The sequence below is a fragment of the Takifugu rubripes genome, chromosome 7 (genome assembly GCF_901000725.2).
Source record: "Takifugu rubripes chromosome 7, fTakRub1.2, whole genome shotgun sequence".
In the NCBI taxonomy this organism is placed as follows: Eukaryota; Metazoa; Chordata; class Actinopteri; order Tetraodontiformes; family Tetraodontidae; genus Takifugu; species Takifugu rubripes.
Window position 1 is genome coordinate 1,234,539 of NC_042291.1, and position 13,241 is coordinate 1,247,779.

General features: G+C 41.0%; 1 protein-coding gene across 2 annotated transcripts in view; it reads left to right on the forward strand.

Moving 5' to 3' along the window:
- The window catches only part of LOC101068067 (mannosyl-oligosaccharide 1,2-alpha-mannosidase IA), a 126,648-nt gene that overhangs the window by 68,439 nt on the left and 44,968 nt on the right, over positions 1-13,241 (forward strand). For both annotated transcript variants that reach the window (XM_029839373.1, XM_011605049.2), the window contains exon 3: positions 5,497-5,612. In XM_029839373.1, the coding sequence (XP_029695233.1) occupies positions 5,497-5,612 (116 nt within the window). The remainder of the gene's footprint in view (positions 1-5,496; positions 5,613-13,241) is intronic.

The following is a 13,241-nucleotide window of genomic DNA, read 5'->3' on the forward strand; positions in this document are numbered from 1 at the left end:
TGTTAATTATTCCTCGTAAAAGCTAATTTATCATTTTATCTAGCTGGATTTCAATTAGCATAAACACTGGTTATTTTGTAATGACTTTGGCAGCACAAATGTTTTAGCACCAACGTCATTACTGTGTTCCTCTGTGGTATTTATCCACTTTCCTGCTGTGTTTATTATGGAGTCACAGGCCATCGAAGCATGTTCGCAGAAGCTGAATGACGTCTTGTGGGTATTCCTTTACTCCACACGCACATGTTTTCTTTCAGCGTTTTCTTTCCTTTAGCTCGATCTTTCCCCTTCGGAAAAGCTGTGATTACGACAGAATACTACAGACAGCCCCCACCTTTCCAGTTCTTATACATTACTACGTACAGATGCAGGTCTAACTAACCCCATCAAGTTTTTCCTACTTCCAATTTTTTGGAAATTCGATTCTAATTTGTTAGTGTGACCCATATATAGCCCAAGAAGGGGATGCATAAAAAATATAAATATTTTAAATAAAATATTTTAAATCCCTTTGATAAATGTAGTAATTAAACACAGTATAGTTTCTAATGATAATGTGTAATTTAAAAAAAAGGTACGGGTAGACTTGATTTATGGGAGCAGCTTCATCTCTAGGTAATAAATCATAATATAATGACATGAAATTAATAAATATTTTAAATTTGAATATATGAATTTATTTCAGTCAGTGCTATATTTTATCTCTGCCCAAAACTTGCCTCAAACTCTACATTTGAGTACTAGATTCTTTTAAATGTGCAGGCCTGTAAAATAGCTCTAATATATGTGAGCAACCTGAAATTCCATAGAGATATGCAGACGGGGTCCCAAACCCCCCCCCCCCCCCCCCAGTCCACAGAGAGATGGGCGGTTTTCTGAGCTGTCCTTTGTTTATCCTCCATCGCTCCTGTCTGGACAGTGGTGCTACATCAGTGTCTAGACCACAACACAGCTTTGCATGTTCCGTGGAGTCCGGTCAGCTTTCCTTGGCTTTGTGTTTCAAACATCTCAATAAGAAGACCTCTCTCCATCTCTCTTTCTGTCAACATTCAGCTCTACTGTGGATTACACACTGTGTAGTTTGCCGGCTGCAGGTCTTCTTTTGAGGGAAATCGTGGAGATACAGTTTATCACCCGTAAAGAGAGCAAATTAGCTGACTAGAATGAAAGCAGGGAGTCATCGGAACACAGTAACGAGCCTGGCGTATGCACCCTTTGGTCTGTAATAATCACGTTTAACACTGATAATTGAGGGATTAGATTCCCTCCACTTACCCCTTGTAGCTTATATTTGCTAATACTTTTGAGGGTCTTAATGGAAGCTCACTGCAAATTTAGCAGAGTCGATTTCCCTTTGGTGATTTTGTGGTTTGGCTGTCAGATTGTTGGAATGAGAACAAACGCAAGCGACTAAAAAAGTGATAGAACTCAGTGGCATACTCTAACCAATGGAAGCGAGTCTGCTTATTGGACAAGTTCACAGAGTTCTGAAGAACATTCAGGTTTATGTATCTGCACGCAGGGTCTGTTTATCAGGAGTAGTAACAACTTTATACGTTATATAAATGCAATTTACTAATGAGGCCACCAGGGGGCGATCTAGAGAAAAAATCCCCTTTTTCATTGTTCATTTTTCAAGCGACACATCAATAACAGCTTCTGTCATGATGAGAAAATGTATGTGTGTCTTAATTATGTCATGTCAACCATTAGTTGAATTCTGTAAACCAAAATCCATAACTGCTATAAGGTTCTGAAGCACCTCTATCAACCCATTTGGGAGGGAGTCCATCTTGACTAACGTGGCTTTTTTTACTTTCTCATAACACTTTTCATGTTGTACCTGCAAAAGCGGCGCAATCCCACCCTCATTAAGACCCCATTCTCCCCGGCCGCTTCAAAATACTCTCCATAAAAAAAAGGTCCTCTCCCTAACTCGTCCTCTCAGTGCGTTTTATCTGGGCTCCTAACGTTGTGCCTGGAATAGCAAACAGCAAGATATCATTAACATCACACAGATACACTGACTCACTAACCCCATCGTTCTGCTGCCAGGTAGCATTAGTGCTAACAAGATGCTCACTGCCCTGACCATTGATAATTGGATACTGGCAACCACTGGTAACACAGCAGCATAATTAATGTGAATCCAGTCTCTGCATCAATTAAATTCCCTTCGATGACGTTAACAGGGTGACTTTTTGACCACATCTATTACATTTTATTCCTTTAGTTCCTCGTGCCATGAGACTGGAGCTAAAATGAGACATCTCTGATTCATTGTTTTCCCACAGGTGCATTAAAACGCTCGGTCTCTATGTCAGATTCTTCATATCTTGTTAAGTCTATTCCACTTTTAACGCACTTAGGCCATCGAATTTACCACGAGCCTCCGAACGTGTTTCAGGAATATGGACGCACCTTTTGCATATGCATTAAGAACACAAACACGTTAGTGAAATGAGATTAGTGCAGAGATGTGGCCTCCAAAATTACTCCTGAGAGATGGCGCAGAATGCTCTCGCTCGCTCAATCACTCACTCACACACACTCACACACATACACACACACACACACACACACACACACACACACTTTCAGGACTACATGCCAAGTGAGCCCCGTCTGAACGTGGAAGCAGCTCTTGGTTTTCTGCAGATCGACTCTAGAACCACCAGCTGCTTTAGTAAAACCACGGTTGTTAATATCCTGCTGCCAATTCCTGGTTATTTGCAAGTTATCAAATGATAAAAAGCGAGGTGGGTGCAGTGAACCTGACATCAAGTTTTTCCAGACTTGTTCTGGGGATGAAAAGATTAGTTGTCGGCTCTCTTTTAAGTTTATTTTCTCCTTTATTTGGATACCTATAATGAAGTTTTTTCATCACATTTTTTATTGGCTTTCCTAAGAAACATAAATTAATTATGTGGGACATTAAAATGCACAGGATTTCCATTTCAAAAAGAGCCCAAAGCAGGTTTATCAGAGCTCATACATAGAGTGGAGCGCACTTATTGCTCCTGTCTTTGGCGGATCCCTCAAGATTTCTTGCATTTGTGGCAGGGCGATGCAGAAATGAATAAGGCTCTGGACCCTGGAAGCTGAAGCAGTGTACCATGATAGATTGATCTGCTCTATCAATCCTCAGACTCAATCAATCATCGGAGTTGTGGTGCCGTTTTTAGTGGAATTCGGCCACACTTGGCTGCGTCGCCTGGAGCCACAGTAGCGCAGCCTCTGGAGTTGGGTAACCAGATTGCTTTAGATATGTGGCTACAGTCCTCCTTTCAGTTGTCACCATCACTATATGTCATCAAACACAGATAAAGTTGCTTCGAAACAGAACTTTAATACTCTCCCCAGTTATCGAGTCGAGGTTTAGGAAGCTCCAAAAAAGTCCCAGCTTTTTTCTGAAGCAGAAAAAGCAGCAGCAGCAGCAGCAGGAAGCGGTTGGGCTGCGCTACAGTTGGATGCTGCTAACAACCTGAACACATTAGCTCGGAAGCATATGCTTGTCTTGCTTCAGGCTGGTACACACTGCTATCGTGCACAATAGCATGAACCGCCAGTATTTTGTGACCTTCGTGGCAAGAAATGTACTGTGAATCTGTACTGAATCGAACTGTACAGAAACCTTGATGTAACGGGTCTCCAAGCTCGCTGTGGATAGATAAAAGAAAGGAGGCTTCGTTCTTTGGCCTTCGATATGGCAAAAGGAACCCGGGACAAGATCAGCTAGTCCAGTTTAAGAGCAGCCACAGCATTTGTGACAGGTGCAAAGGATTCTAAAGATTTACAAAATGGCCCGAATCGCTGAAAAAAGTTTCATTTTCGTTTCACGGTCAGCTTATTTACCAGTTAATTTGATGTAAAAACTATTAATTCATGGATTGAAATGCAAAATTCTAAGAAACTGGCAACATCAATAATAGTAATATAACAAAATCTTATCAAAAACTTATCAACAAAGAACTGTTGTAGAAATGAAGTCAGCCAGATTAGAACAACAGATTTGCTAAAGTTTGTTCATCAAAACAAGCAAAATTATTAACTTTAATAGTTTTATTGTATGTTTTAAAATGTTGGCTTGGCAAAATGCAGCAAAAGAACCTGCCTTAGCTACTCTTGAAATGGAACCTCCCCACACCAGGTTGCTGTATAGTTGCATCAGAATACCTATTCTTTATGCTATTTTTCTCCATCACTTCATATTCTACCAGCTATTGCATATTTTTAAATAAACAGCATTCTGCACCCCTGAAGGATTAAGCTCATGTTCATTTCAATCTCAGTTGTGTGTGAATTAAAATTGCAAACATAATTTGCCTTTAAAGTCACCCACAGTCATTCATTAAGGATGATGTTTAGTTTTCCTTTGTGCCATGTTGTCTCTGTGAGGTGCCGCTGCCGCTGCACATTTGGTCATACCAGATTAGAAATGGAAATAAACATCCCCGAAGGATTTTTTTATTTTATTTAGTTAGTCAGAAGAAATTAATAGCTCCCAACATGATTCGGAGGGAGTTACTGTAGCTGCACATAAAGACAAGTTTCCTGAATGGAGCTGATAATCTGGGAGCAACTATTCAACTGGATCAGCTCCCATCAGTTCTTCGATGTTTTGACTGAGGCTATTTGATGCTTTTATTTTGTTGTTTATCGAGAAAAAAAACCCTACACTTTGAGTATTAACATGTAACTTCACTGCAGCAATTATGGAAGCTGAGAGTGTAATGTCACTTCCTGTCATCTCGCCATTAATCAAACATTAAGGGAGCTGTTTTGACAATCTTCTGAGTGCTGCTCAAGAGGCACCATCATTGGAGGGTGGGTGTATGCTGTGCCGTTTGCCAGTATGCCATCCCTCATCACTTCACAAGGCAGAGGTGCTTGGGTGTAGTTGATATAATGGCCTGTACATTTAGATCTGCTGGCAACAAAGCTTCTCATTTATGACACAACATAACTTTTCAGATATGTTTCTAATGTGTTGCATTTTTGCCCTTCCTAGTGTGTGTATGTGTGTGCGTGTGTGTGTGTGCGTGCGTGTGTGCGCGTGCGTTACCTTGATCATATAGGTCAAAAGTAAAATGTACTAAAAGAACTGTTTTTTGTGCATTTCCATATTATCATTTTGTTGCTATAAAGTTAGAAAACGAGAGCAAATACTGTGGATAAATTATACACACGCATAATTAATCATCAGAAAGAAGATTGCAGTGTTGACGCTTGGGAGCTGATTGTTAAAGCAACCACATTCCAAAGCGTTAATATGCTACATTTAAATTTCATATATTTATTGGGTGCTGATTGAAACCGTCCCCCAGCGGTTTTCAGAGGTACTGCAAGTTGATGTACGACACCCAGGTTTTTCTTTTCCTGACGTGACAGGTTTCAAATACTTCCAGTGACTCACAAAAAAGAACAATAATGGAGATTAATGTGTTGAAGGTTTGACTGAACAGGCTCTAATTTTACATCTCTTTCACTGTTCAGGTGGTCTGAGAGGAGCCTCCATCATTGACTCACTGGACACGTTGTACATTATGGGACTGATGGATGAATACAACGACGCTAAAGAGTGGGTAAAAACCAGCCTGGATCTCAACTCGGTGAGGATAATTGTTTTTTCCCTTTTATCTGCCTTCTTATCTTGGCTGCAGTGGTTCACACACACTGTTTATCTGGAGTCCAACATCATCTTAATTAATGCAGCCCTTCAGTTTCCTACTACTTTTAAATCACTGTTGGTGCACACACATGCACGCCTTCTCGTGTGCCCACGGGATGGCTCGTGCTCTCGGTGGTCTGGTCTTTTGGATGCAAATGAATATTAAGTTTGAGAGGAACTGCAGCTGTTGTCTGTGGACGGCCTCCGTAAAGGCCAGGAGCAGCAGCCACCAACCAAGCAGCTGCAGCGTCCTCAGACATCATCATAATGTGACAATTTATGATCTTTCCAACTGATTTAAAGGGAAGTCATTTACATAATCTAGTTTTGGGCTGTTTTCTGTCTCACGAGACCATTTCGAATGCCGAAGTTATTAAAAAACGTAGTGACAACCTCTGCAGGCAGCCTGTGAGATCAGAGCCGGTTCAGCGTGCGCTGTCATTTGATTCACACTGGGGAAGTCCACGTTAGATTTTTACTAGCTGAGAGGATGCTCCAGAAGAAAGTTTCATCATTTGGATACTGAAGATCTTAGTTTGTAGCTATGAGGGCATTCATTATAAAAAAAGAAAAACAGGATTAAATATTAAACAAAAACCCTGAATCTCCCACTGGAATCATCACTGGAATTATCTGCGAATATCTTGAGAAGTTCCTCTGAATGTCCTAATTATATCAAAATAGCATTTAAGGAAACATTATCGGATTAGAGCCAGTGAGGAAATGTAGCACTTAGAGTGTATTTAAACCCCAAACACTTTTTGGGATTTACAGAAAAATAGGACTTAATAATTGGATGCGTGCATGTGGATTACGATGACATGGTTCCTTTTGTTTTCTTTTGTTTTCAGTGCTAACAAAAATAAGCACGAGCCCTTCAAATTTGACAACAACAAATACAAATAAACGCGTGTTCCTGCTGGCACGCACAAAATATGTGTACAATTCTTACCAGGAAGAGTAAAGGCTAAGGGATATTAACCTTTGACCTCTGACCATCAAAATTGTGTCCCTGGGAAGCCGAGCCGGAGTGAAGGAACATATTCAGCGAGAGTCGGGAGCGTGCTAAACACGCTTTCAGCGCTGTCTTCATCCAGCACATGAAGCATGGCGACAGGTGGCGCGTGCCATGTGCACAGTGAAGCCAGGACATGTTAGCAATAGCATCAGCTCCGTCAGCTGCTTTCACACCACACCGATTTCTCAATTCCAGTCCCTTTGAAGCCACATCGGGCAAAAAACGGAAAAAGGGACTTTTTAAAATTCCAATTCAACGATAAAGTCAATGTGAGTCTACAAAATACATAAACAGCCATGAGGGGCGTGTCGACAAGTCCAAATTTAGGCCGTTCAACATCAAAAGCATCAAGATGTTTTTTTTATTTTACAAAAATTACACAGGGGAGACTGGAAACATTCATTTGGAATACAGCTTAAATCTGGTCAGGATCACTCTGATCACACAGCCAATTATGGGGTGGATGCCAGTGCTCGCTACCACTGTAATTTACCACAAACTGTTGCTTAAATCATGAATAAGTAGCTGTCTGATTCCTCAGGCTGTCAGGAACATCACGTTCCTCCGCTCTTTCTTCTCCAGTGACGTGTTGACGTGTGCTAGCGGCTGAGTCGGCTATGGAGATCTTATCTGTAGAGCTTCTGATCAACTCCTTCCTCATTCGTGAGAGACTAATAAAATGTAATTGGACTTGCGTTTTGGCCTGTAATTCCCACATCCTGCCTCTCAAATGACATTAGTTCTTGTTTCATCAGTGTAATTTCATCCCCCCATATCACTTATTATCTGCGTCAGCGCTTCTTTAACGCCATTAGAGTGGTTTGACGCAAGTGCTCCCATCTCTTCCATCTGGAATTATTGGATATCGGGATATCAGGTCATCTCGGTGAGAAGAGACAAGTTGATGAAGTCTCTGCAATGTTGATGCATGTGGAAAAAGACTTCAGCGCTATATTGAGTGACTTTATGATGGACGAGTGTCGACAAGAGCAGCGACAACATGAATCACATGGCGGCCCCAACTAAATGGCGGCCGTAGCTGAAGGGTGGCGGTGATGGCTGAGCACGCAGCCGCCATCCTTCACCCAGGCCACCACAGCAGCATATCAAGATGGGGCAGATTTCAGGCCTCATCCTTTAGCAGCAGGTCTGAGTTTTAGTTTAGGAAGTAGTTGAGTGGTCTCAGAGTTGGAAAATATAACCTTAAAGTCAAAGTTGTGACTGGAACACATCACTGGACATCGGATTCATGGAGGAATCAATGTATCCAAGGACACTCTATACATTATTGATATCTGTATTCATTTATATATTATGTTATATGTTTTACAATGATGCAACACTCTCGGAACTTAACTCTGCTAACAACAGCAGCAGCTATGTGAGTAAGGACATTATCCTTTGGTGGAAATTACAGATGGCCCAGAGCACCTACAGCTCCATGATCTAAGCACTTTCATTCACTTCAGGTCTCATTTTTATTCTCTTTAAATATCTTTATCTGTGGACGTCATGGAGTTCTTTCTTGAAAGAGCAAAAAGATCTTCCCAGAGGACAAGTTTGCTGCTCGTGACAGAGTACACTCTGGTTGCAATAAAGCAGTTGTAAACCCTTTCTTTTAAAGGTGCTCTTATTGCTATTCACAATCATCCTTGGTACATTAAAGATGTACTAAATTGTAGGTGATAACTCCATTCAGCACGTCTTTAGATTGTTAAAAACATCACAAGGTGCCATGGTTACGTGTGACCATATTTATTTTGTTGGGAGAACTCACATGTGGTGTGTGTCAGCTTTAATGATTTTAATCTTATTGTTGTTTATAGATGAAGCAGTCTTCCTGCACGGCTGTTTATGGCTCCCACAAAGCCTCTTCAGCCTCAGCAGCAATATGTTCTTAGTCGCTAATGTGACAAATCCATCAAACTCTTCATCTTCACTCTTCATATAGGTCCACGAATATGCATGAAACACACACACACACACACACACACACACACACACACACACAAACACACGCACGCACACAGCTCCTCTGATATGGAATGCTGTCAAGGGGGTTTTCGCCTTGGGATGTGGACAAACCCGCCAAAATGTGGGGAAACGCATAAACAAGACAAAATCTACAAATTGGAGCCCAATATATTTATGTCTAATACAGCACACCTGAACCAAACCAAAGCTAAAGATGGTCACAGATGTTTGCCGACTGAACAGAACACCTCCAAAACTCCAGGCCTCATTTTTATCCCATTTAAAATATCTAAACCGCTGTGTTTGTTTCAGGGTCTTGATGTAATGAAGTTCTTCATAGAAAGAGCACAAAGACCCTCCCAGAGGGCAATTCTGCTGCTCAGATAAGAACAAAACAGCCCTTTAATGTCCTCTCGCCTGCTGGGATGCTCAAGAGATTGTTGAAAAGTAGAAGTGAGCTTATTGTCATTCATAATGTGGCCACCCTCACAAACAACATGATCCTCAGAGTAAAAGGTTGGAAAAAACAGATTTTTGTAGGAAATAAACGCATCAGTGAAAAAAAAGCCAAAAAAAAAAATGTTTTAAAAGACTTCTCTCAAATAATGCTTCGCTGTCTCGGCAGCTGGGCATTACTACAGAACTCTCAAATGGACCTACTGGTTTTCCTAAACCTATACTGGCATCTGAGGACAAGCTAAAATGACATCAGTTCATATGAATGCAGCTTGAAGCCAGGTTGTTGTTTACCTCTTTGGAGCTGCTTTCATGACCCACTGGTGCCTCCTGTATTGTCTAAATGGGGCCTATTTTGCACACAGCTGTCGTGGCATCTGAGGAAAAAACTGTGCTTTATGGTGCCGGGAGATGATTCAGCTCGGCGTCCTCGCTGAGGTCAGGCTGAGCTGTTATCCTGTCTCACGCTGTGGAGGACAAAGGACATTTGTTGTTGGTGTTTCAGCATTACAACTATTTATCTCTCTTTTTCTCTCTCCCCCCCTCATTAACTCTCTATCATTAATTTATTTCTCAAATTATTTGTAGGAAATATTCAATAAGGAGTGTCATGTTGCTCTTTACGACATAATTATTCATAATGGAGGTGTAAAACGATGAGAAGCATGCTAATTTTAAAGTTGCCCCTCAGCTGTTTGCATTTGGAATGATTGATCGATTGAAATTTTACCGAACACGATAGCTTCAAAGCGAACCGTGATTATTATAATTAAAACCCCTCAAATCTATGGGTTGTGGAACCTGTAATGGAAATAATCCTGGAACATTTAGAGCGATAGAAGAGGTGAAGTGCTTTTTCAGCTGGCAGTTTGGAGACCAAGTGAAGGATGTGGCTCAGTCAGCAAGGCCAAATACTGCGGGAGGTATGTGAGGAGCGACTCAGTCAGACAGTCTCACGCAGCTTTATTCACGATCGAGAATAATAATGTCAGAGAGGGAGCGCAGCAGTATGGCAAAGCCCCCGGAGACGCGAGAATCATCGTAAGAGGGACTCAATGGGGAGCTTCTGCATCCCGGGAGAGAGCTGAGAGCTGCACACAGAAAGCCCCTCTTCTGCTTAACCTGTAAGCAAACGTGTTGGGCGAAACGTCACATGCAGAGCTTTGAAATTAGAAACCCCAGACAGACACATATAATCCTGACATTATGAGCAGGAGAGCGGCGCACTGCAGTCATATGAGTAATTAAGCTATAATTACCACCACCAAGAGGTTATGTGACAGCCGGTGTTGTTTATCTGTTCTTTTGATTGTCAGGAAAATAAGTCAAAAGTTTTGGAGCAGATTTTTATTAGCCTTTTCAGGAGATGTTGATAATGGGCCAAGGAAGAGCTGGTTAGATTTTTGGTGATGATATATGTGTAAATACACTATACTGCTTCTTTCTAGTTTATCACTGTGAGATATTTGATGAATCGTTCAGTTACTGTAGTATTAATATTTCTGGTTTGTACGACATGTTACCATATCTGTGAGGACGGTTTCACAAACACTCACTGCTATTAAATCCCTCATTCCAATAATAGATCGATGTTATCGGTGCAATTAAATGGAAACCCTACTTGATAAGGTGCAAACCAGTAGAAATATGGATTTTACTGCCTCCCTGCCTGAACCAGTCGATCATTGTTTGTTGCTCTAATGGGACTGGGTTTTCACAGAAGCATCTTTAGCTCATTTGTACAAAATTTAGCATGGAAAGATGAAATAAAGCAGCAGTTAACTAAAGAAATCCCACCTCATTACTGTGTAATTATCTCCCCTCTTGTGCGCTGGCATGTCCCTGCATTAGTCATGATTCGGTTATTCATATTGCTGTAAATAGTCATAATTATATTTTTATCATATTTATTCATTCTTGGACAGGGGAATTGATGAGGCTTGGTTATTAAAGGGCACACAGATTTTAGGGGGGGAAAAACGCCCACAGAAAGTTAGAAGAAACATAATTTAAAGGCACAAAATTAAACCAAATTGCAGTCTTGCAATGTCATTGGAAATGACCTATTCATTAGATTACCATATGGGGTGAGTGGCAGTGGAGTTTTACACTTATACACTTATATTATCCAGGCGTTATTTACCAGAGGTTAGCTGAAGTCGCCGGCCACTCTGGCAGCCATCGCAGTCCGTCAAAAACACAATTATTTTTGAAGAATACAATCCAATAACTACACTAAGATACAATAATTGAAGACTACCGAAAAGAAGAAGCTGAAACCTTCTAACCTGATGAAACTAAACTGTTCTAATTGGCCTCTTTTGGCCTCTCTTCAAGTCAGTAGGCATGAATCACCAGCTTTAGTTGGAGATGCAACATCTGATCTGCTAGTTTTAATCCTTGGATCTCCAGGTAATTTGTTTCTCTCACTTGGCTTTGAAACACAAGTGACTGTAAAGAAAAAAAAACAGGATTGTGGTGTTGGAGGAGCCATCTGCCCAGCGACAATCATGCCTCTTTATTAGCAGTTAATCATTACAGTAGCCTGTGAACAGCGCACACGACTGAGCAACAGGCTCGTCTGCTCCTGGGCACAGCGAGCAGCTGTCAAGCTCGCATCCCAAGGAAATCTGGCCGTGTCCGATGCCAGTCTTTGCCACGTCTGCCGAATGCTGATCTACAAAGAATCCGGCATTCAGCAGCGTCAGCATGACTCCATGGCGCTGCTGAAGCGGAGAAGCGAGGAAGAACAATAATGCACCCAGTGAGTCATTACATCCGTTAATTGTTTTTCTTTGCCCCGAATCCTCCCGTGCAATACTTACATTATGTAGAATGATTAAAATGCAAATTTTCCCTCTACCAACTTGCATATTTAAACACTCCAAGCATTGTTGCGCGCAGTCGCCGCACGTGTAGTTTGTGATCTTTTCAACCAAATGTTCTACTTAGCGTCTTTGTAAACGATAATAGGACACTCGTACGCCTTTCATTTGTGCACACTAAAGCGAAAAGGTGTTCAGAGTTTTGTCCAGATCAGCTTTTTTTAATCAACCATGCATTAGCCATAATCCGCCCTAATTGGACATAGAATGTTCACGTTGAAAGGAAAAGCAACAGTTTTAAAAAAAAAAATCTATCACTGCATTTATGACCTCTTGTCCCTGTAATTCACACCAGTTAGACTGCAGATTACAGAGGAAAATGTGTCATTAATTCATCCATTAGTCAGCAGTTATGCAGGAACATGAGAATTTTGTTGATCTGATCAGAAATTAGTGTCTTTTTAGGGTTTTTTTGTAAGATATCCGGTGTCTTCAGGCCTGTATCCATCACCATGACATCAGTCGGTGCCATAGAAACTCCACAAAGAGCAGATGTTGTTCCACATCTTGATAGAGACGTTAACCCGTCTTCTAATAGATTTGTGCATTCAGACTACATTCAGAGTCTGGCTTTGATTCTTTGGTTTCCTTGTGTTGGGTTGAACTTTAGTTTTCAAATCAAATACAGCAGGTTTCCTTTTGGAAGTCAGGCTCAACTGGTTCTTTTACAGGGGAAAAAAGCATGATGGAAGGATTGTTTGACACCTTTTTGTTTAACTTCCACTCCTGGAGGCAGAGAAAGGAATGGAGACAGAGGAACCAAAGGTCTTCTCTGGGTCATTGAAGTTTTGTCTCATTTTGTCTCGCGTGTGACAAGATAACAGCCGTTCTACCTGCGGTCTTTGTCCCGCCGGTGGGCCCTGGCGCGTCTGATGTGCCACGCTGTTCTTCAAAGAACAGCTCAGGGGATCGGTAGCATTTAGCGTCATCCTTAAATGAAATACATGCATAATTATTTTTTAAGGAATCTTTCCAATGATTTTTCTTTCATGTGAACGATCAGCCAACATCAAAGCAACACTATAATAGCCAGGGTCTATTTGGTCTTAAAGCGTTGATACTGACTGGAAAGGTACATCCATTTATGCCTGTAATAATATATTATCCATTTATGCCTGTAATAATATATTATACATTATATTATACAGTATATTATATAATTATATAATTTATATTGATTTTTCACAAAATTGGGATTTTAGACTGATGGAGATGAATTATTCAAGTTGATAATATA